Source organism: Triticum aestivum, chromosome 5B (assembly GCF_018294505.1).
Source record: "Triticum aestivum cultivar Chinese Spring chromosome 5B, IWGSC CS RefSeq v2.1, whole genome shotgun sequence".
Lineage (NCBI taxonomy): Eukaryota > Viridiplantae > Streptophyta > Magnoliopsida > Poales > Poaceae > Triticum > Triticum aestivum.
In genome coordinates this window covers 42,019,177-42,042,509 of record NC_057807.1, presented here as the reverse complement: position 1 = coordinate 42,042,509, position 23,333 = coordinate 42,019,177, and the positions used below count along the sequence as shown (strand labels likewise).

The 23,333-nt window shown below is 47.1% G+C and overlaps 1 protein-coding gene and 1 pseudogene across 1 annotated transcript; both read right to left on the bottom strand.

Moving 5' to 3' along the window:
• Window positions 1–19,491, bottom strand: part of LOC123115583 (disease resistance protein RGA2-like) — a 104,216-nt pseudogene extending 84,725 nt beyond the window's left edge.
• Window positions 19,492–21,018: 1,527 nt separating this feature from the next.
• Window positions 21,019–22,694, bottom strand: LOC123115582 (phospholipase A1-Igamma1, chloroplastic-like). The gene has a single exon (XM_044536713.1). The coding sequence runs from the start codon at window positions 22,543–22,545 to the stop codon at window positions 21,178–21,180; it is 1,368 nt and encodes a 455-aa protein (XP_044392648.1). The 5' UTR covers window positions 22,546–22,694; the 3' UTR covers window positions 21,019–21,177.
• Between the last annotated feature and the right edge of the window lie 639 nt (window positions 22,695–23,333).

Here is a 23,333-nt window from a genome sequence, read left to right as displayed (position 1 = left end):
AGAGCACAGAAAAGAATACAAGAGAACTTCATCTAGAATTGGTCGGCGACAAAGTCACCTATGTTAGAGTATATTGACTTAGGAGTCAAGTGAGTTCACTTGATCATAGGTCATACTCATCATTTAAGCTCAAAATGGATTTACCACTTTTCGTTTAAGCATCTTGATGTATTCACATCTTGTCGAGTTGCTTTGACTCATGACTTGGAGTAAAGCTTCTCTAAGATGGAATAACATACCTTGGGTGGTGGTGTTGATCGTGATCATGTAGTTGAACTTGTGTGGGTTGCTCAAGATTGATGTAGCTCATCAAGAGTTGGGAGCACCACTTGGAATTTGAGTCCATTTACCTACATGGGTTAGTTTTTTGCAAGGAAGAGCACTTGTGTATCCAAAATGACAATCATGAATCTCAACGTAGAATTTTTCAAAGGATATGTTTGAAAGGTTTCATGCTTTCTCGTCTTCAACCACCGTTGTGTAGAGACTTGGTGATGTAGAGATTGCTCAAGATGTGAGTGAGTTGCAATCTCATAGATTTAGATTCCTCCAAGTACCTACATGGGTTAGATAACATGCAAGGTGCAAATATATCCAAGACATAAGATTATCATCATAAGAGAAATATCAAGGGTTAGTCATCGACTCATGTCTTGCATGTATCAAATGGAGTTCCTACTCCAAGTTTGAGGCATCAATGCTGTTCAATTCACCTATTAACCTGCAAAACACTTTCTCATCAAGTGGTTTGGTGAAAATATCCGATAATTGTTTTTCAGTGCGAACATGCTTAAGATTAAACTTCCCTTTAGCAACATGATCTCGAATGAAATGATGACGAACTTCAATATGCTTAGTTCGAGAGTGTTGCATGGGATTGTGAGAAATCTTGATAGCACTCTCATTGTCACAAAGTAATGGAACATGTTTCACATATATCCCATAATCTTTAAGAGTCTGGATCATCCAAAGTAATTGAGCACAACATGAACCAGCGGTGATGTATTCCGCTTCGGCGGCGGATAAGGATACCGAGTTTTGTTTCTTGGAAGACCAAGATACAAGAGATCTACCAAGAAATTGACAAGTACCCGAAGTGGACTTTCTATCAACCTTGTCACCTGCATAGTCCAAGTCAGAGTAGCCAACAAGATCGAAAGAGGCCCTCTTTGGATACCAAATGCCAAAGTTTGGTGTATGGATTAAGTATCTCACTATCCTTTTCACGGCCTTAAGATGATATTCTATAGGAGCAGCTTGATATCGTGCACACATGCACACACTTAGCATAATATCGGGACATGAAGCACATAGGTATAACAATGAACCAATCATAGAGAGATAAACCTTTTGAACAACCGGTTCACCATCGTTGGTAAAATCAATGTGTCCACTAGTAGGCATGGGTGTAGACATACCTTTGCATTCTTGCATATTGAACTTCTTGAATAATTCCTTGGTGTACTTTGTTTGAGAGACAAAGGTACCTTCCTTAGTTTGCTTGATTTGCAAACCAAGAAAGAATTTGAGTTCACTCATCATAGACATCTCAAACTTCTCTGACATTAGCTTTCCAAACTTCTCACTAAAATGAGGGTTAGTTGATCCAAATATAATATCATCGACATAAATTTGGCATACAAATAATTCTCCATTAACTCTTTTAGTAAAAAGAGTAGAATCTATTTTACCAATTTCAAAGCCTTTTTCAATAAGGAACTTGGTCAAGCATTTATACCATGCTCTAGGAGCTTGTTTAAGTCCATAAAGAGCTTTATGAAGTTTGTAAACATGATTAGGTTTCTTAGGATTGACAAAGCCGGGAGGTTGCTTAACATAGACTTCCTCCTCTATTTCACCATTTAAAAAGGCACTTTTAATGTCCATTTGGTATAAGGTGATATCATGGTGATTAGCATAGGCAAGTAAGATGCAAATGGACTCAAGTCTAGCAACGGGAGCATATGTCTCACCATAGTCCATACCTTCGACTTGTGTGTATCCTTGGGCGACGAGATGTGCTTTGTTGCGAACTACTTGTCCATATTCATCTTGCTTGTTGTGAAACACCCATTTGGTACCGATGATGTTGTGGTTGTTGTCGGGCTTCTCAACTAATGTCCAAACTTGATTTCTCTCAAAGTTTTGTAGCTCTTCATGCATGGCGTTTATCCAATCCGGATCTTCCAATGCTTCTTCAACCTTCATAGGTTCAATGCTAGAGATGAATGAATAGTGTTCACAAAAGTTAGCTAAACGAGTTTTAGAGCGAGTGATTCTCCCGGTTTGGACATCATTGTAGATTTGCTCGACGGGATGGTCTTTAGCAATTCTTGCTCGAACTCGTGAAAGCTTTTTCTTGGGTCTTGGTTGAACATCTTCTTCATCTTGTTCTTCTTCTTGGCCTTCTTAATTGTTGGCATTGTCGTTTTCTTGTCGTGGTGGAGAAGGAGGTTGTTGACGTTCTTGGTGTACTTCCTTGTTTTCTTCATCTTGGTGTGTCCTACTTGTGGATGCTTCCGTATCAACTCTTGGTTCACCTTGTCGTGAGGTAGAAGCTTCCACTTGGACGGACGAGGTACTCTCCTTCACCTCCGTTGGACGAATCTTGCCAATAGACAAGTCTTGGATTGCTTCCGAGGGGTCTTTTTCTCCTACATCAATTGGCAATTGCTCTACTTGCGAGTCGTTATATTCATCAAACTTCACATCTACCGTCTCTTCAACCTTTCGGGTGAAATTATTGTAGACACGTAAGTGTGAGAGTTTGAGCCATAACCAAGTAGGAAACCTTCATGAGACTTAGGAGAAAATTTAGAACGATGATGCTTATCAAGAATGTAGCACTTTGAGCCGAATACTCGAAAGTATCCAACTTGGGGTTTGTTACCGGTGAGGAGCTTGTATGTCATCTTGCCGAGTAGCTTGTGAAGGTACAAGCGATTTGTTGCATGACAAGTTGTCTCAACCGCTTCTGCCCAAAAGTGCTTCGGCGTCTTGTACTCATCAAGCATCGTTCTTGCCATTTCGATGAGCGTCCGGTTCTTCCTCTCAACAACTCCATTTTGTTGAGGTGTGTACATAGCCGAGAACTCATGTGAGATCCCTTCTTCGTCAAGAAAGGTGTCCACATTTGTGTTCTTGAACTCCGTTCCATTGTCGTTGCGAACCTTCTTGATCTTCACTTCAAATTGATTTTGGGCCTTCCTAGCGAAGATTTTGAAAATCTTTTGGACCTGCAATTTATCATCTAGAAAGAACACCCATGTAAATCCTGAAAAATCATCAACTATAACTAGACCAAAAGAATTTCCACTGAGACTTTTGTAGGCGTTGGGACCAAAAAGATCCATGTGAAGTAGCTCAAGTGGCCTCCTTGTGGTCATGATGTTCTTCACAGGATGCCTTCCTCTAACCTGTTTACCTGCTTGACAAGCATTGCAAAGTCTATCCTTATCAAATATGACATCGTTAACGCCAAGGATATGATTTCTTTAATAAGCTTGTCAAGGTTTCGCATGCCAACATGACCTAATCGTCAAAGCCATAACCAACCTTTAGAGGATTTAGCAATAAAGCAAGTTCTAGGTTGAGTCTTTTTAGTGAAATCAACAATGTAAAGATCTCCTCTACGTATACCGGTAAAGAACATTTTATGATTATCTCTATGAAACACTTGGCAATCTACTTCAGTAAATAGGACATTGAAACTGAAATCAGCAAGTCTAGATACAGAAAGTAAGTTGTAGCCAAGAGATTCAACGAGCATAACATTTTGAATGGAGCTATCATGTGAGATGGCCACCTTACCGAGGCCAACCACCTTACCCTTTGAGTTGTCACCGAAAGTGACATACTTTCGAGGACCATCGTTTTTAGCAAGCTCATGAAACATATCTTTTGTCTCCGGTCATGTGATCGGTACACCCACTATCAAGAACCCATTCCTTTCCTCCTGCCATATATCCCCGAAGATTTGCCATAAGACCAAAGTGTCTCATTGCATCATTAAGATCAAAGTTTGTATCATCATCCTCATCATAGTATCCATGTTCAACATCGTCATGTGGTGGATCAATTCCTAGAGAGGGTGATTCGTTAGAGTGAGTTTGACAATGATCTTCTTTATGAATTCTAGTAGCTTCGGAAATAATATCGCTAATGATTCCAATATTTCCTTTGGCACGCATAAGATTTGTAAGCTCGAATAGACAATCACCAAACATAGGATCATTGGAATTCGTCTTACTCAAGGCAATAGACTTATGGAGAATTTCATCTAGATTTTTCAAGGAATAATCCAGAAATTGTTCCTCAAGGAATTTCCATATAGTGTAGGCACACTCAAGAGTAGGCAAATTTCCAATCAAGTTTCGAGTCAAGCCTCTAGTGATAAGATTGGCAGTTCTAAGATTGCGAACCATGTCAATTGACTCATCAAGGGTAGGATGCATAGGATCAACATGAGGTGCACAAGGGCTAGCAATGTACTTGTTCAAATGATATTGATTGAAAATCACAAGCATCTCATTTTTCCACTCATGAAAATACTCTCCATCAAGTATAGGCACTCTATGTCTAAGACTCCCGAAAGTAGACTCATCCATCTTCCTCCAATGGTGATTAAACCAAAGCAATGGAGACTAAAGCTCTGATACCAATTGAAAGGATCAAGAAGAGGTGTCTAGAGGGGGGTGATTAGACACTGAGTGCTAAAAGTTGCAGTTTTTAGTTTCTTTAAGTTTAAGTGGAGTTTTGGCACAAGTTTAACAATCACAATACATCTCAAGCAAGCATGCAAAGAGTATATGAGCAGCGGAAAGCAAAGCATGTAACTTGCAAGAATGTAAAGGGATGGGATTGGAGAATTCAAACGCAATTGGAGACACGGATGTTTTTGTCGTGGTTCCGATAGGTGGTGCTATCGTACATCCACGTTGATGGAGACTTCAACCCACGAAGGGTAACGGCTGCGCGAGTCCATGGAGGGCACCACCCAAGAAGGATCCACGAAGAAGCAACCTTGTCTATCCCACCATGGTCGTCACCCACGAAGGACTTGCCTCACTAGCGGTAGATCTTCATGAAGTAGGCGATCTTTTTGCCCTTAAAAACTCCTTGGTTCAACTCCACAATCTTGTCGGAGGCTCCCAAGTGACACTTAGCTAATCTAGGAGACACCACTCTCCAACAAGTAACAAATGGTGTGTTGATGATGAACTCCTTGCTCTTGTGCTTCAAATGATAGTCACCCCAACACTCAACTCTCTCTCGCAGGATTTGGATTTGGTGGAAAGAAGATTTGAGTGGAAAGCAACTTGGGGAAGGCTAAAGATCAAGATTCATATGGTAGGAATGGAATATCTTGGTATCAACACATGAGTAGGTGGTTCTCTCTCAGAAAAAAGTTGGAAGTGTAGGTTTGTTCTGATGGCTCTCTCCACGAATGAAGAGGAGGTGGAGGGGTATATATAGCCTTCACACAAAATCTAACCGTTACACACAACTTGCCAATCTCGGTGGGACCGAATTGAGAAACTCGGTCGGACCGATTCAGCAAATCTAGTGACCGTTAGGATTTTTGGTGGGACCGACATGCAACTCTGTAGGACCGATATGGTTAGGGTTAGGGCATAACGTAATCTCGGTGAGACCGATTACACAAACTCGGTGGAACCGATTTTGGTAATAAGCTAACCAGAGAGTTGGTCAGGTAAACTCGGTGGGACTGGTTCGCTCATTTCGATGAGACCGAAATGTTACGAAAGGGAACAAGAGAGTTTACATTGCAATCTCGGTAGGACCGGTTACACAAACTCGGTGAGACCGATTTTGGTAATGGACATACACAGAGAGATTAGAATCCCATCTCGGTGAGACCGAGATCCCTATCGGTGAGACCGATTTGCCTACGGTTTGTGGCAGTGGCTATGACATCTGAACTCGGTGGCGCCGGATGGAAAGAATCCGTGGGGCCGAGTTTGACTTTTGGTTTAGGTCATATGTGGATGTGAGAAAGTAGTTGAGGGCTTTGGAGCATATCACTAAGCACTTTGAGCAAGCAAGCCATTAAGCAACACCTCATCCCTCCTTAATAGTATTGGCTTTTCCTATAGACTCAATGTGATCTTGGATCACTAAAATGTAAAATGTAGAGTCTTGTGCTTGAAGCTTCAGCCAATCCTTTGTCCTTAGCATCTTGAAGGGGTTCCACATCCATTAGTCCAAGCCACTCCATTGTTGAACTTATCTGAAACAATACTAGGTAAAAGTGTTAGTCCAACAAGAGATATGTTGACATTAATTACCAAAATCACCCAGGGAGCACTTGTGCTTTCACACTACCTATAGCGCGGGCCAGAAACACACGCTACTGGTAAAATGTTATACATAGAAAATTTAGCAGTAGCGCGTTTAGATAAACATGCGCTATAGATCCTAAACTAGCAGTAGCGCCGGTTGGACGACAAGCGTTGCTGCTATTTTTTGATCAGGGGGTGCGGTGTGTTACACTTAGCAGTAGCGTGAGGCTAGGTAACAAGCGCTGCTACTAACAGATACTAATAGCTCTCTTTATAGCCAGCGCTACTACTAACTACTAGTAGCGTGGGGTCATAAACAAATGCTACTGGTAAACTTCTATCTATAAGCATTTTCCTAGTAGTGACAGCTCACATTTCCCCCTCTCCGGCACACAAAGCAATACTCTCCCCCTTCCCACTGACGAACAGATGGCCGAGAGGTTTCCAGGCGACGGCGCGGCATCGAACGGCTTCGGCCGCCGCCATCTCCAAGAGCCGGAGGCGCGCCTCCACTATGAGGCCGAGTACCCGGCACCCCGGGACATGCGAGTGCCAGGGGCGTGGAGGCTGAGCACCAGCGGCGTCCTGGTGCCACAGGTGCTCGAAGGGGCGGCGCAGCGGGCCGAGATCACCCGCATCCGCTCTTCCCTGATGGAGGAGCAGTGGAACAAGCCGTGGTACGCCACCGACAGCCACACGATGTGGTCCATGTACCTCGCGTGCCGCCGCGAGGAGCAGATCGCCTCCGCCAATGGCGTCATCCCCTGTGGCCGCCTCAACACCGACGGGCGGCGCGAGTGGTGGGGCGTGCCAGGCAGCACCCTCAAGGCCGTCCTCGACCACATCGAGACCGGCAACATGTCGTGCCTTGAGTACCCACCGCAGCCGTCCTTCTCTCACCGTCGTGGCAGCTCCTCGACGCCGCGGCGGATGGAGCCAGGGTCCTTCTCGTCATCGGGCTCCGGCTCGCCAGCGCTCCGCCCCATCAAGCCCGAGCCGGAGGAGATGCCGCTCAGGCGCCGCACCCACAGTGGCGCCCTCGTCATCAACGAGGGAACTCGGCCCTCCCCGCGCTCCCTCCGCCTGGTCTGGCTGAAGCCCAAGCCAGGGCTGCTCCCCATGAAGCCGCAGCACATCGACAATGGTGGCCCCCAACAACGAGTCCGCCCTCAAGTGGGCAAAGGAGGACTACGTCTGCGAGCAGGTGCGCCGCTAGCGTCGGGCGTACGCGGAGCTCCAGGCCCAGCACCGCAGGCACGAGGAGGGCAGTGTTGTCGTCCTCAACAGCAACGAGGAGGACAAGGCCACACCGTCCAGCGCCCCACCGCGCTTCAGTGACCCTGGCCAGGGCTGTAGTAGGGACTGAAGCCGCACAGGCGAGGCGTGCGATGATGACGGCGACGGTGTCGACTACACCCGCTTCTACAGGCTTCTTGGCATGTAGACGACGACGGTGACGACGACGGCTAGGTGTAGTTTGGCGTAGTTAGGCGTAGTTTGCAAGTTTTTATGTTTTTTGTACAAATTTCAATGAAATTTGGCCGAGTTCGTGCCACAATCGCCAAGTTTGCAAAAATTTATACGGAATATCGCCGAGCCCGCGGCGACCTGTGAGCCGACGAATGGGAACAAAGTCGCCCCCACACGCCAATCTAGCGCTGGTTCGCCCCTAGGCGGCTCTTTTTCGGTGCCCTGGGGGGCCGAACGGCTGGAGATGCTCTCAGCCGTTGGCCCCCCAGGGGGCGCGTAAAATCGCCGCATGAGGGCGAGCTCGTGCTTAAAATCAGAGTGGGGGCTTTCGGTTTCCCGGCCGCCGGCCTAGGGTTGCCCCCAGAAGGCGGTTTTAAAAAAGGAATTCAGCTAAAGTTTGGCAAACTGGACAAAGGTTCGGCTAAAATTCGGTGAACATGGCATTACATAACCAAGTTTGGTACTTTAAAAAAAACGGTCGCAACTACAACTACGGGCCGAAGAACGCGCTGAGCGCGGAGAAGTCGCCGACGTCGCCGTCATCCTCGCCGTTGTCCTCGACGTTCTTCTCCTCCTTGACGCGGCCGCCCCTGCTGGACCCCTACCCAGCATCGCCATGTCGGACCGGTGGTGGCGGCGCATCGTCGTTGTTGTCGTCGTCGAGGACGACAACGCCTTCCTTGCCGCGGCCACGGCACCGAGCGACGAACTGCTCGTAGGTGCGGCACTGGCGCTCCAGCTCCGTCCGCGCCCAGTCTTCACGCGCCCACTTCAAGGCTGCCGCGTCGTCGAGCTCCTCCTTCACGCCGCTAGCGAGCCCTGGCTCCGTCTTCACAACGGCGAGCCCCGGCTCCGTCTTCACGGCGGCAAGCCTCAGCTCCATCTTCGGGTTGACGTAGCGGGGAGGAGCCAAGGAGGAGGTGCGCTTGCCGACCTTGTTAATGACGATGCTGACGTTGTGGTTGCACGGGCCGAGCGGCATCTCCGCTGCGGGCTCGGTCTTGATGCGGAACACCGCCGGCAAGCCGGAGGAGTGGGAAGAGGAGCTGGAGGAGGAGTGGGAGGAGGAAGACGAGGAGGAGCCGAACCTCCTGGGCATCCATTGCCCGGCACTCCGGCGGGAGACCGGGACGGCGGCCGCAACAGGGTATGTCGACGGCGGGTCGTTGCCACCCTCGAGGTGCTGGAGAACCTCGTGGAGCATGTGGCCTGGGGCGCCCCACCACAGGCGGCGCCCCTCGCTGTTCTTGATGCCCCCACAACCGGCGTCCTATTGGTCGAGGCCAGCCGCTGCGCTTGCCGATGGTGGAAGTACGCCGCCCATGCCTCGTGGTTGTTGGCGGCGTACTGCAGGAGGGCGCGTTGCTGCTCCGCCAGTGATGCCCACACACGGTCGACCTCGTCGGCGAAGAGGTTGGGGGGCGCGTTGACGTCGGGCACCGGGGGAATGGGGACGCCACCAACGCTGAGCCTCCACCTGCCCGGCCCTGCACATGTCGGGCGGCGCCGGGCTGTTGGCCTCGAAGAGCAGATACGCATCCCACCCATGCAGCAAGCGGCGGCCGAAGCCGTTGGCCGCCGCCGCATCACCGGGGTGTCGCTCACCCATCGTCGCGGCTGGGCATGGGGAGAGATGGGAGGATTGTCGGCGGCGGCTACGCAGGGGAGAGAGAGGCAGAGCGGGGCGGGGTGTTGCCAGAGGTGAGGGGGATGCGTTGATTTTATAGCCGCCCGACGTCGTGTGTACGTGTGGTTCGGCCTGGGTCCGCCGGCTCCAATTCCAACCCAATCCGGCGAAAAACGGGCTTCTGGGGACACGACTAGACCGATTTTCGCCCACTAGTGTTAAAAAATCACCCGGGGCCATGTTGAGGGCACGGCTGAAGATGCTCTAGTAACCATCCCGCTCGGCAGAAAAGATCACTCTCCAAACCTCCTTGCGTGCCGCCGTGCAGCGTGGTCGCTCCACTCTCCTTCTTCATATTGTTGCTGGCTCGCATCACGAGGCTACCACACAACAACGACAACGCCGCCAGAGCTCGGGCATAGGACGCTAGGAGGGGCAAAATTTTGTATTTTGACCCTTTTCATGTCTAAAATCGAGATGTGACCCCGTTATGGAAAAAATTCGAGATTTGACCCTTTTGCTACCGCCGGAGACCCCGGCGGTAGATGTGTGCAGGCTACCGCCGCCCCTCGTGGCGGTAGCTTCCCTGACACCGTCTGGCCGTTGACGGTCGTGTACACGTGGCAAAGGACCTACCGCCGCCGTCTATGGCGGTAGGCTGTTGCAACCTACCGCCAGTCACTCTGGCGGTAGGTTCCTGGATAAGGTTTTGAAGGAGGGGTTGTGCTGCTCCCCCACCCATTCATTCACCCCACTCTTCTTTTGAGCTCTCACTCTCTCCCCCTCTTCTCCCCCACCAAATCACCCACTATATCCCCTCCATTGCTTGAGATTTGGCCGGTGGATCGAGGCCATTTGCATCAACCAAGGTACCTCCCCCATCCCCCTTCATTTGGTTGGTTCAAATCATGCATTTTGCTCATTTTGTTGGAATCACTAGTTCATGGTTTTGTTGTGGTGAAATCAATGTATATGATGCATTTAGGGTAATATTTGTGCTTTGACAATGTATTGTGTCACTAGCATTGTTTGGGTAGTAAGAAATATCATTTAGGGTTTTGTTAGGGTTAATGACATGGTTAGGGTTAAGGTTGTGTTTATGGTTATGCTTAAGTAAATGAAAATATGATGAACGTTGTGGTTATAGTTTAATTAGGGTTTTGTTAGAGTAGGTACCTCTTGAATTATAGCTCGTTCTACTCCTAGGATTCTAGTTTTTATCAAGAGACGGTTAGGATTTTTTCCTTGGATGACCGTTATAGTAATCCCTCGACTTGTAGGATGGGACCGATCATCTTTGTTGAGACTTCCGCGGAGGCAGCGGCGAAGCTTGAATGTGCAGTCATTGAGGAAAAGGTGGACTTGTGGGTCAAAGTCGTTGATGCATTGAATGCGGCTTGTAGAGATTTTTCAAAGTATTATGTGTCGAAGTGTGACGATGCCAGAGTTAAGTTATACCAAGCTAAAGAGAAAAACATAAGCAACCTCAAGAATTAAGAGAAAAATCATAGACGCACTCTTGCAAGGCAAATTGTATTGTGTGGAACAAGGGATGAAGTGAATGAGATGGACTTTAACAACCCTGGCCAGATCATTGATTGGCTAGTCAGGCAAGCATCATCGGCAATACTTAGTCGGGCAACTCGTTGGGCTTGGGTCCGTGAAAGAAATGATATCATTTGTTGCAACCCCGGGCCGTACGACAAAGATGTCTTGTTGATAGAGTAGTAGAGGGGGTTGAAACAAATGATGGTGTAGTGTCATTTGGACTGTAATGGCATGTACCCTTATCATTTATGCAACCTATGTCATTTGAACCAGTGAGAACATTATAAATAAGTTATGCTTTGTGTTTGTATTGTATCATTTGATTTGAGTTATGGTTTGTTCCATTTCATGTAGCATGGAAAACATGACCCCGGAGCAGTTGAATAAAGTATATGAGAAGTGTTGTGGCATTGCATCTAAGAGTTTGGCGGCAGCGTCTGAGAAGATTGTACCGGAGCGAGAACTTGGTATCAAGAGGGAGCTTGATGCATGGTTCAAGATAAATGATGAGGAGTGGGCTGCCATGATGGATATGAACAAGTATTCATTCATGGAGGAACCTTCTGATCATAAGGAGAGAAAAGTTTTCTATAGGCTTGTGAAAGAAAAAGAGAAGATACTTGATGAGCTGCACGAGAAGGAATATGCATGCAGACATGTTGTGGCAACGGAGATCTTTTTCTCCGTGAACAAAGAAGAATTCCGCGAGCTGGACTTGAGAAAACCCGGACAGGTCATTGGATGGGCAATAAGTCAAGGCAAGTTAGAGATTCCTGAACGGCGTGCTCGATGGGCATGGTTCCGCGAAATGAAAGGTGTGTTGGAGAATTGGGCAGGATCGTCGGATTTTCAACTGCAGCCTAATCCTGATCGTGATGCACAAATTGAACATCTTATGCGTTTTAGATCTTTCTTTCCGAAGTAGAAAATGTATGCTCCGAGCTTGAGCTTTGTAGTTTGAAATTATGTCATTCGAATCGCTAAAAGGGGGACATGGACATGGATCAGTTATGTATGTCTTTGCTACTTGATCATTTCTAGTTTGAACTTATGTCATTCGAATCGTTAGAAGGGGGACATGAATCTTTAAAAAATAGTCATTTGTGGATGTAATGAACGATGCTCAGTTATTGATGTCTTTGCTACTCGATCATTTGTGGATGCTTAGTTCATAGAAAGTTGTAAGAAATGGAAAGGCAAAGGGCTAAAAAATAACATAGATCAGAACCTACCGCCATAGTCTCTGGTGGTAGGGTGCCCAACCCTACTATAAAATCAGTGGCCGACTTGGTCACAGAAAAATGGCCAACCCTACCGCCATAGGCACCGGCGGTAGGTTGATCAACCCTACCGAAAAATCAGTGGCCAAATTGGTCACAGAAAAATGGCCAACCCTACCGCCATAGGCACCGGTGGTAGGTTGACCAACCCTACCGGAAAATTAGTGGCCATCTTGGTCACAGAAAAATGGCTGCTAGGATGGCCAACCCTACCGCCATGGTCCCTGGCGGTAGGAGCCTACCGCCTAGCCTACTGGCGGTAGGATGGCCAACCCTACTGCAGAACAGGGGACCGTTTCGGTCACAGAAGATTTCGCCATCCTACCGCCATGAGGACTGGCGGTAGGGTGCTTTGTTTTTCTCTGTTTGCTCTATTTTTCTTCTTCATCACTTCAAGACAAATCAAGTCATAGCAACAGCAAAACAAACATAGTTCATGACATAGTTTCATCAAATCAAAGACATAGTTCATGACAGGTTTCGCAAATATAGTACATAGTTCATGATAGGTATCACAAATCAAAGACATAGTTCATCACATGTTTCTCGAATCGAAGGCATAGTTCATGACTAGTTTTTTCGAAAAAAAGGCCTTATTGGGTCACACGAGGCCATTTTCCTTTTTTGTCGCGTGCCTCATCCTCCTCTTGGGCTTCACGAGCCCTTGCAAGCTTTCTTGCTCTCTCCTCTTGACGAGCAATCTTCTCCTTGCGTGCCCTCTCCTCTTCGCGCTTCTTGCGCTCCATCCTCTCCTTTTCACGACACTCTTCATCCAAGCCTCTCTGAAATGCTTCTTCAAACAACCGCTGCCTCCTTAGACAATCTCGATGTTGATCTTTCTTAACATCTTCTGGCACATCTTGATCTATCCATGTGAAGTACTTACAAAGTGGAGGTGGCGACTAGGTACGAATAAAGAAGAAATGTGGTGTCATTAGTAAGATAGATTCAATGGTTGACGACATGTTTGAACTTGAACAACTTATCGGCGGTACATCATAGGCGTGAGCTGGATGAGGACGATCGTAGGCATAGTTGGGACAAACAAAATATCCTCTTCCTTGTCCATGATTTCTTGTGGTCGGTGGATACCTTAACTTTGCAAACATCTCCACACCAACATGATGGAGTTCTCATATCTTTGTCCTTCACCTTATCCAACTCGGCGTATGTCCACTTGTCCGGCATATCCTCGCAGTTAGCACATGGTGGCCTCGTCACGGAACCAGAAGAAGCCATGCCTATAAAGACAAATTTGGTAGTTAGTAAAGTAAAATAACATGTATGTATGCAAAAAAAACAAATAAACAAGACCAAATAACAAGTACCATTCACCTTATTTCAACCATCTGGGTTAAGTAAGATGTCAATAGGCCTTCCTCTATCAACCCTTCTCATCCTACGAGCACGGCCACCGGTACCCGACCGTCCCCCACGCCCTCTAATACTATCTCCTCGTCCACTACCACCAAGATTCATCAGTCCTCCACGCGCACCACTCCTGCCTCCTCGTCCACTACCACCCCTACCTCCTCGTGTGCCACCGGTACCTCCTCTTCGGGCACCACTTCGACTAGGATCCGGAGTTTTGGCATCGGTCCGTGGATTTTTGGTGCATTTCCTAACATTGTGTCCCGGCTCGTCACATTTACCACAACTGTTGATGTCCGGTGCCTCCATGAAATGGCCGCTACCAAATTGTTTCATTCCGGTGTATCCAGCTAGGTCATCCATGTCACCCCTAAACCTCTTCTTTCTTCTTCTTCCCTTTGTAGGCACCATGAATTAGGGGTCGGGGACGATGTGTGGCCCATGATACGCAGGCCACTGTGACTGATCTAGGAAGGGATGAAACCTAGGATCACATGTCAACCTCGTTCGTTCCAATGTGAACTCATGCAACCGCAAGGTGGTACCATCGGATACTTTCAAGTTTTTGAACCTTGCGGCGGTCATCACATGCGAGCAAGGCCAATGATACTTGTGAGGTCTCTCGCACTGACACCACCGGCTCTTGAGGTGCACCTCATATGCTACTCCACCGTATGTCATGCCGTCCCTTGTTGTGCCACCCGGCTCATCGACTTGGTAGATTTGTTCTTTTTCATTGAAACTAATGATTTGTTGACACCAAGACTTGCGCGATTGATGCTTCAACCAATCCTCAACTTTGAAGGGAAATTCCATTTTCTCACCTATCCATTTGGTCGTCTCTTCGGAATGCCTCAGAAAATACTCGTTGAGCTTGAAGAAGGTATATTTCACTATTGCAGTGACCGGCAAAGAATGGACACCCTTGAGCACATTGTTGAAGCATTCCACCGTGTTACTTGTCATGTCTCTGTATCGGAAACCTTCTTCGTCGTAAGCACGTGACCACTTATGCTTCTCCAGAAAATTCCTTGTCAAGAATTCTCTCCCTCCTTTGTTCTTCTCCAACGCCTTGAATAGCTTATCATAGCGGCTTTGGAATGTGTCGGTGTTGAATGCCACACAAACATGGGTAAGATCTTTGCAAAACTCCTTACTCTTGCATGCACGGTAAAAGTTTGCCACGAAATGCCTCATGCACCAACGGTGTTGGAGCTTTGGATAGCCTGGAATGTCAACTTCTATTGCTTTGAGAATCCCATGATGGCAATCTGATATGATGCACACCTCTCTTTTGGGGGCAATCACCTTCGTCCTCACATGATCCATGAACCACTGCCAATTTTCATCGTGCTCGGAAGGCACCAACGCAAATGCCACTGGTAACACATTGTCATTGGACAAGTGGGCCATTGCTACCATCAACGTGCCCTTGTACTTTCCGGTCAAGAACATGCCATCAATTGACAACATGGGGCGGCAATGCCTAAATGCATCGATGCATTGCCCAAAGCTCCAAAAAGCTCGATGAAACACTCCCTCGATTGACTCGACCTTATGGCGCATGCCCGGGTTCCAATGAGCAATGGCTCCTAACATTCTCGGAAGAATGTTGTACGCGGCGACATAATCACCATGCAACATCCTTATAGCGTTTGCCTTCGCCATCCACGCCTTTCCATACTTGACCGGGTACCCGAATCTTTCGAAGACCGAACTCATGAGGAACTTCACCTTCACGGTTGGATCATGGGGTATCTCATTCAACAATTTATATCCTAGATACTCGGATGTGAGTTGGCGGTGTCCCTTGCTTCGGTCCGCTTTCTCCGGCGGTATGCACTTGTGGGTGGCCACACAACTCTTCAACTCCCATTGCCCGGTTTCCTTGATCTTTCTTCCACGGACCTTCCATGGGCAACCTTCTTTGTCACATTTGATTGTGTAGCACAATTTTTTGTTGGAATGACCAACAACGAATGGCCTATGGTTCCGAATGGCATAGTCACTCAACCATGTCTTGAACTCTTGCAAACAACCAAACTTGATCCCTTTCTTCAAATGAGCATTCTCGTCCTCACCCGGTGGCCTTGGATCACCCATCCTCGGGCAAGGCGATGATTCGATCAAGCCCAACCTCATGCCACCATCAACAATGGCCTTGTCGGCAAGGCTAAGATCATGAAACAAAGAGGGTCCTCTTTCCTTGCCATTGACCTTCTTGTAAATTTGATTTTCTTGCGGCGTGAGTCCATCATCATCCAATTCTTCCGGTGGACCCTCATCATCTGACTCATACCTACACATAAGGCTATAAGGTAGGTTCCGGCCCATGTCTTGTTGATGCACAATGACATCCAAGTCACCAATGGGATTGTAATGAATCTCTTCTTCTTCCGCATACACATCATCTTGAGCAATAGCATCTCCATCAACATGAGCAATGGCATCTTCATCAACATGAACATTTGCATGTTCATCAACATGAGCAACGGCCTCATCTTCAACATGATCATCACCTACAAGAACTATTGCTCTAGCATTGATGTCCTCTTCATTTGGTTGGCTACTTGGTGGTTGGCCAGCCGCATTGTGGTCATACACCACGACAGCATCATGTATTGGGGAGGACACATTCCGGTTCAAGTCAAGTAGTGGCCGAGGAACTTCAACCTTTACTTGTCTTGTGGCAAATAACTCAAGTGACTTGTCTTGTGATCCCTCAACTTTCTCCTTATAAACATCCCAATGCAATTGAGAGGTGATGGGCATACTTTTTAATCGGGATCTTACTCCCACTCTCACATCATACCGTCCAGTAAGCTTCACACCATCACTTGGGTTAATCCAATTGCGGACGTTTCTCACTTTCACGACAATATCATCATAGCCCGGGCTTGTGTCAAAAACCATGGCCTCCTCCCCTTCGTCGGCATTTCCATCCATGAAAGCCGCCTTGTCCAAATAATGCACATTCACTAGTTTATCCATCTAAAAACAACGGAACAAAATTGAGTCGTCCATGGACCGGTCATTTCATATGGATGAACTATCTAAAACATAAGATTTTGAATCTAACAACTAGTATACATTAATCATAGCACTAACCCTAACCCTAACCTAACTAAACCCCTAACCCTAACTCTTAAGCTACCTTGCCACAACAAAGAGTGACACATATTACTTAGATCAACCATAAATACACCATAAATGCCCCATAAATGTGCCATAAGTGCACAATAAATGCTAAACTAGAGGAAGAACTAGGGGGGTTGCAAAACTAGTTGATTCCAACAAAACTAGATGATTTGAACCAACCAAATGAAGGAGGGATCGGGAGGTACCTTGGATGATGCAAATGGCCTCGATCCACTGGACAAATCTCAAGCAATGGAGGTGGATCTAGTGGGTGCTTGGGTGGGGGAGAAAAGGGAGAGAGAGTGTGAGCTCGGGAAGGAAGAAGATGAGTGGAGTGGGTGGGTGGTGAGTGGACCCCACTGAACCTTATCTCTAGGACCCTACCGCCAAAGACCTCGGCAGTAGGGTGTTGGAGCCTATCGCCGTGGGGTGTGGTGGTAGGTCCCTTTGCCACGTCAGACCCCGTTAACGGCCAGACGGCCTGGCCGTCAAAGCAACCTACCGCCAGGGAGGACGGCGGTAGCCTGTACACATCTACCGCCAGGGAGGACGGCGGTAGCCAAAAAGGTCAAATGTCAAAAAAAATTAAACGGAGATCAAATCCTGATTTTAGATGTGAAAAAGGTCAAAACACGAAATTTTGCCGCCAGGAGGAGGAAGATGGTTACCCGACCGCATTCCGGTCTCCGGAATCGGCCCCGCGCTGGATCTGGAGGGCTAGTCGGCGTCGACGCGAGGAGAATCAGACTCTCCTGCAACCCCCGCCGGTGGTCGTGGTGCTAGTGCTGACACACCCGCTCGATCGGCCGCCACGTCTGCTGCTATTGCTGCGGGATGAGAGCAGAGGGAGCTTGAGGGGCGCGAGAAGGGAGAGGCGTGGCGGCCGTGCCGGGCGTCGATTGTGGTGTTGTGTTGTCCTCGCATGGAGTTCTGCACTTCTGCTACGCCTCGTATTGTGTCTGACCGATATTGCATTTAATTACGAGTAGTTTATTTAGGGATCATATTTGCATGGAAAAGTCTGGAAAAAAGAAAACTTTGACCTCGTACTTCTAGTCTGAGTCGAACTTTGAACTCGAAATCCCAGAAACTGGCACACTGAGCGGGAAATACACTTTGGTTCCTGATTGTATATGCACCTTATATGGAGATTTTTTTAATATTTTAATAAAAAGTCAAAATAGGTAAGAACTATTTTGACAAAACACTTGACTTACTTTTGCACTTGTATATAAATCTCGACGAAAAAAAACAAAGTTGACCTCACAGCAAAAAAGACAAAATTTATTTGCTACTATATATCACTATTCACACTATTTTAGCCAAAATTTTGTCTTTTTTGAAAAGAAGTCAAAGGGATATTTTTTTTGTGGATTCTTTTTCTCACGAGTACAATAGAAGATCAAGTTTATTTCAAAAATATTTTCAAGAATTTTTGACTTTTTGTTGAATTACTATTTTTCCCATATAGGGTGCATATGTCCCCATAGACCAAAAGTTCCCCTCCCACACCGAGCTCTCTATTGTGTGTGTGACCGATATAAGAGTGTGTTCCATGGCTTGATGATGTTCCCGTTAGGTGTAGTTGCAGCAAATGTGCTACTCCCTCCGTTCCTAAATATATATTTTTCTAGAGATTTCAATAAGTGACTAGATACGAAGTAAAATGAGTGAATTTACACTTTAAAATATGTCTATATACATCCGTACGTGATACTCCATTTGAAATCTCTAAAAGACAAATATTTAGGAACGGAGGAAGTAGGTAATTAGCAATATCAGTGAATGTAATGGCCTGGTGCCATATAACAGTGAATGTAATGTGAGATTTTGTAACACTGAATTAGCAAGTTTGTGTTGCATTTGACACCCTTTTGCAAGATCAAAGAGCAGACATAACACTGACAGCATGGCAATTTATAAGATCAGTGAACTTTTGATGCATTTGGCAACTACTTATAAGATCAGTGCATTTGATAGCAACCAACAAAACATAAACAGCAGGTACATGGTAGTTGCACCAGACAGCACATTCTATTATTCTTTTTTTGCGGATAACAGCAAATTCTAACATACAAGGCAAATAAGCAGCAGAGATTTGACGGTGCCATTTCACACCCATTTTCCACATAAGTATCACGCAAATAGCACCAAGTCGCGGTGACATAAACTGTTCGTTTGGAGTCTAGACAGACCAAAATGATAAACACTGGTACATGACCATGCCGACATAAGAATTTAAATCAAAAGGACATAACCAAAAGTTCAATAGTACTGAAATCTCTTTTAACATACTAATAATACCATAGAAGCACCAGTCAAGCAGGATCAATTCTTTGATTTGTTTTCCTTAGCTTAGACAAAAAATTTTTGGTAGCCTTCCGCTTCGATCCACTTGTTCCTGCTTCTGCTTGATCTTTTCCTTTGTTCTTAGTCTCCTGACTTACTCTGATCTGAGCATCAATGTTTTCATCCTGGTGTAAGAAATAATAGTGCATAAGAATCTCAAACAATACACAAGCAATTTAAATAAAGCACAAGTAAATGAAAAGTGAACAAGTATTTACCTCGGTTGCCTTAATTTTCTTCCTTGTTTTCTTCAGGAATGCATTTTTCTTCTTCCCCTTTTCAGGATTCTTGTTGCAGCATGTCTTGTTGTGCCCCTTGTGGCCACACATGCTCCAAGTAATCTTAATGCCATGCTTTGACTTTTTCTTGCCTTTTGGTGCTCCTCCCTCCTCCCTCTTCTTGTCATTCTTCTTAGGCCTGCCTGACATACTCACATAACCAAGTGCTTGTGGTCTAGGCTAGAGATATGACATCTTTCCTCTCCTTCAACTGGCTCCAAACAGTGAGCATATATCTTCTTAAGATGCTCAACTAAATAGCATTCGTGATGATGTGCTTCAATAATCAGCTTTGGTTGTTATGTACCTCTTCAAGCAAAAATTTTTATAGATGGCGCTCCAATGTACCTGCATTAGTTTTTTTTTTTCCTTTTTTCAAGTCCATGTTTATTTTTAGTTCTAATGTTATTTTACCACTTGAAAAAAGAAATGTAAGAAAGAATTACAACAACCATAAACTTAAAGAAAGTGTTGGTGCATTTGAAAAATGTTGAACATGTTTTTGGAAAATGTTTCACATGTATTAAAAATTATAACGTGTTTTTGAAAACTGTTCATCATGCATTCAAATAATTGACAATTGTATTTAAACAAATGTTCAAGATATTTTTAGAAAATGTTCAGTATTAATAAATTTGTTGTGTAAAATTATCTTTACATTTCTACAAACATGGCTGAATGTGTTTTACACATTTCTAGAATTTAATATTGTTACGCAATAAATTTTAATGCATGTTGAATAGTTTAAAAAATATAATGTTACCATTATTTTAGTAACTGGGCATTTTAGAAAAACAAGGAAGATACACAATGATTGTATTTGCTTGTGGTCCAGACGAAGATACATCAATTTATGCAATAATTTATAGAGGTTGAAGTATTTAAATCCACTTAAATTTTTTGATTTACCTCTTCAAAGTACACAATAATGAAAACAGAAAAATATTTCAAATACACAATAATTGCATATTGATAATTATTGTATTTTCATATGGGATAAGTTATGCGTCATGAGACTAAATAGGAATTTGGAGAAAAGTAAAAATAAAACAGGTAGGCAATGCATTAGAAAAATTGCAGAGCGATACGATGGAACTACTTAGCTTTCAAGCTAAAAGAATTTTGTGCAAAGCATAGTTCTATCAGGTGGCCAAATTGTGCAGGTAGTTAACCAGGTGGCAGTTTCGAAACCCTTCCTCCGAGTTTTTTTTCATGTATTATTTACTTTGTATTTGAGGGTTTCGTACGTATTAAATAAAATATGAGGCTGGTTTCTGTGAAAAAATCCTCGGGTGTGGGGCTCCCTGCGCCTCCCCCGCTCTTAGCCACAGACATGTGAGCCATGCCATGCGGCAGGGTGTACGTCCGCATAAGGAAGGAGACACTGTATGTACACGGTCGAACAAGTTTAAGCACCAGTCTTTTGTAACTTCCGACACCAAAATAACTACACAGATAAGTTTAGCAACTCCAGTGTATTTAACTAGGTAAAAAACTAGAAATACACAACGAAGAAAAAAGTGACTTACACCAGAAAAAATAGTCATGCGACTTGTGAATACCCATAATTTTCACTTAAGCTGGATCTGGTGGCTTACATTGTTATCTCTTAGGATTAATGTGAGGGCTAATGATAATTGTAACAATTTACTAGATTTTTGGTTGAACTGCAATTAAGAAACTTGCAAATGTACAATGTATCAACAAACTAAGCAAGCTGACACTTGGCGCACATGCAAAGACATGAAACGAAAAGAGTTCTGGGCATACTACTAGTGCATGAGTAATGCTACATGGCCAAATCATCCGACGCGTTAGTCCAGCTCCGACAGCGGCAGCACGTCGTTCGCCGGCATGTCGTCGCGCTCCCGCTCCGGCAGCACCCACCGGCCGGACCCGTCGCGCTGGAGCCCCTTGTTCGCCGTCTGGCTCCACTTCTCCGGAATGCCCTCCGTGTCGCGCAGCATCGCCGAACGCTTGTTCACCAGCGCGACGTCACGCCGCGGCGCACCGTCCTCCCGCCGGAACTCGCCGGCGGCGCTCTCGTGGCCGTCCAGCAGGTGCAGGCACAGCTCCAGGTTGTGAGACCCCACCGGGTCGTGAGAGTCCTTGAGGTGCGGCGACTTGGAGATGTTCAGGGCGAGCTCGTGGCCGACGTGCACGTACTCGAACGCCTGCCGGAGGCCGGCCAGCGCCCACAGGCCGGCCAGCACCCCGGAGACGGAGGCCTCGAGCGCCGTCCGGGGGACGGTCGGCACGAGGTCGGTGTTGACGACGACGCGCAGGACGCTGACGTTGCGCGACGTGAGGCCGCCGGAGAAGGCCCTGTTGCCGACGCGCGGCGCAGAGAAGGTGACGGCGCGGACGGGGACGTCCGGGTGCGCGGCTGCGGCGTCCCTGGCGGAGAGCAGGGCCAGCGCGCCGCCGAGGCTGTGCCCCGTGAAGGTGACGTGGACCTTCTCGCCGCGCTTCCCGAAGTGGCCCACCAGCCGCTTGAGCTCGTCGGCGACCTGATCACGGGCGCTGCGCGCGCCGTACTTGTTCCCGGCGTTGCTTGACGTGTACAAGGTGTGGAACCCCTCTGCCACCATGGCGCCGTCGCCGTCGGCGGCGTCGAACGGCACGAGGCCCGTCCTCAGGTTCATGAACCACTCCTCCGCCGACATGGTGCCGCGCCACACGACGACGATGTCCCGGTGGCCTACGCGGCTGGCCTCCTCCGCGCCGGCGACCGCGACGTACCCGGCCCAGTTGGCGTGGTCGTCCCAGGCGTCCGCGTGGAGCCGCGCCATGAGCCACCGCGGGATATCGACGTCGCAGGTCGTGTAGATGAACGCAGTGGCGACGTACCCGTGGCCGGCGAGCCCGAGCGCCGGGAGCATGCGACGGAGGCCATGGAGGCAGGTCCCGCAGTTCTTGGACCAGTGGCGCCCGTCGAAGGCGTCGTAGGTGGCCTGCGCGAGGTCGCCATACCTGAGTATCTCCGAGCGGAGGCCGGCGTCGAGCGGGTCGAGGAGCGCCACATCCCACCCGCCGCCACGGGCGAGCTTAGCGTGAGGGTCGACCGGAGGCGGCAGCGACGACGTCAGAGGCTGCACGGCAACAGCTATGGCAACAGAGATGACAGTGAACTGGAGGAGGCGCTTGCAGACGGCGGCCAAGCTACGACCGGTGATCGACATCGACGGGAGCTCACTCGCCGGCGCTCAAGATCGCCCGTGTGTTGAGTTGTATTGCATTCGCAGCTCTGCCTGTGCATGGTCGTGGTACGGAAGTAGATATAGGCATATACTAGGTGGCCAGTGGTGATCACCTACCGGCGGGGTGAGTCGTCGCTCAGATCCACTTGGTACCGAGGTCAACGGAACGGCGGCCCAGAAAGAAGACGGCCGGCGATGAGAAGGTCACAAAAAATAATGGACGAAACGCAGAGGGGAAGCTTCCTAAGGTTTGCACTCCTACGTCACGTAGCATCATACCACTTGGCATATTTGTTGTTTTATTTACCAAGTTCAGTGACCAAGCTGCACCGTTTTCAAGTTTTTTTTTAGAATCATGATTTTCAAGTTCGGTGACCGTGACCGCAATCGAAATCTTAGACAAACAGACAATCATGGGTGTATTACGGGGATCTTCACACTAATTAACTCCCCCTCACATACGGAGTTTTACGGGGGATTTACAGGTTGCTTAACATAGAAGAGCGCACAGTCCTTATAACCCATAAAAACCAGTAGGATGTGCCCCGTACGAGTAGCATTATTGCTCCCCTCCGAATTTCACGTTGGTGGGTCCTGCTTCCCCCTTAATCTCCAATCAAACTATGCTAGCTAATCAGAACCGTTTAATCCGTATTCAGCAGCCCGTGTGTCTAGCATTACTCGAGCGCAATATACCTCTCTTTGGACATAGGGCATTACTGCTAGCGCTAACTGTAAATTCTTTAAACCTCAATCCTTGAAAGATATAA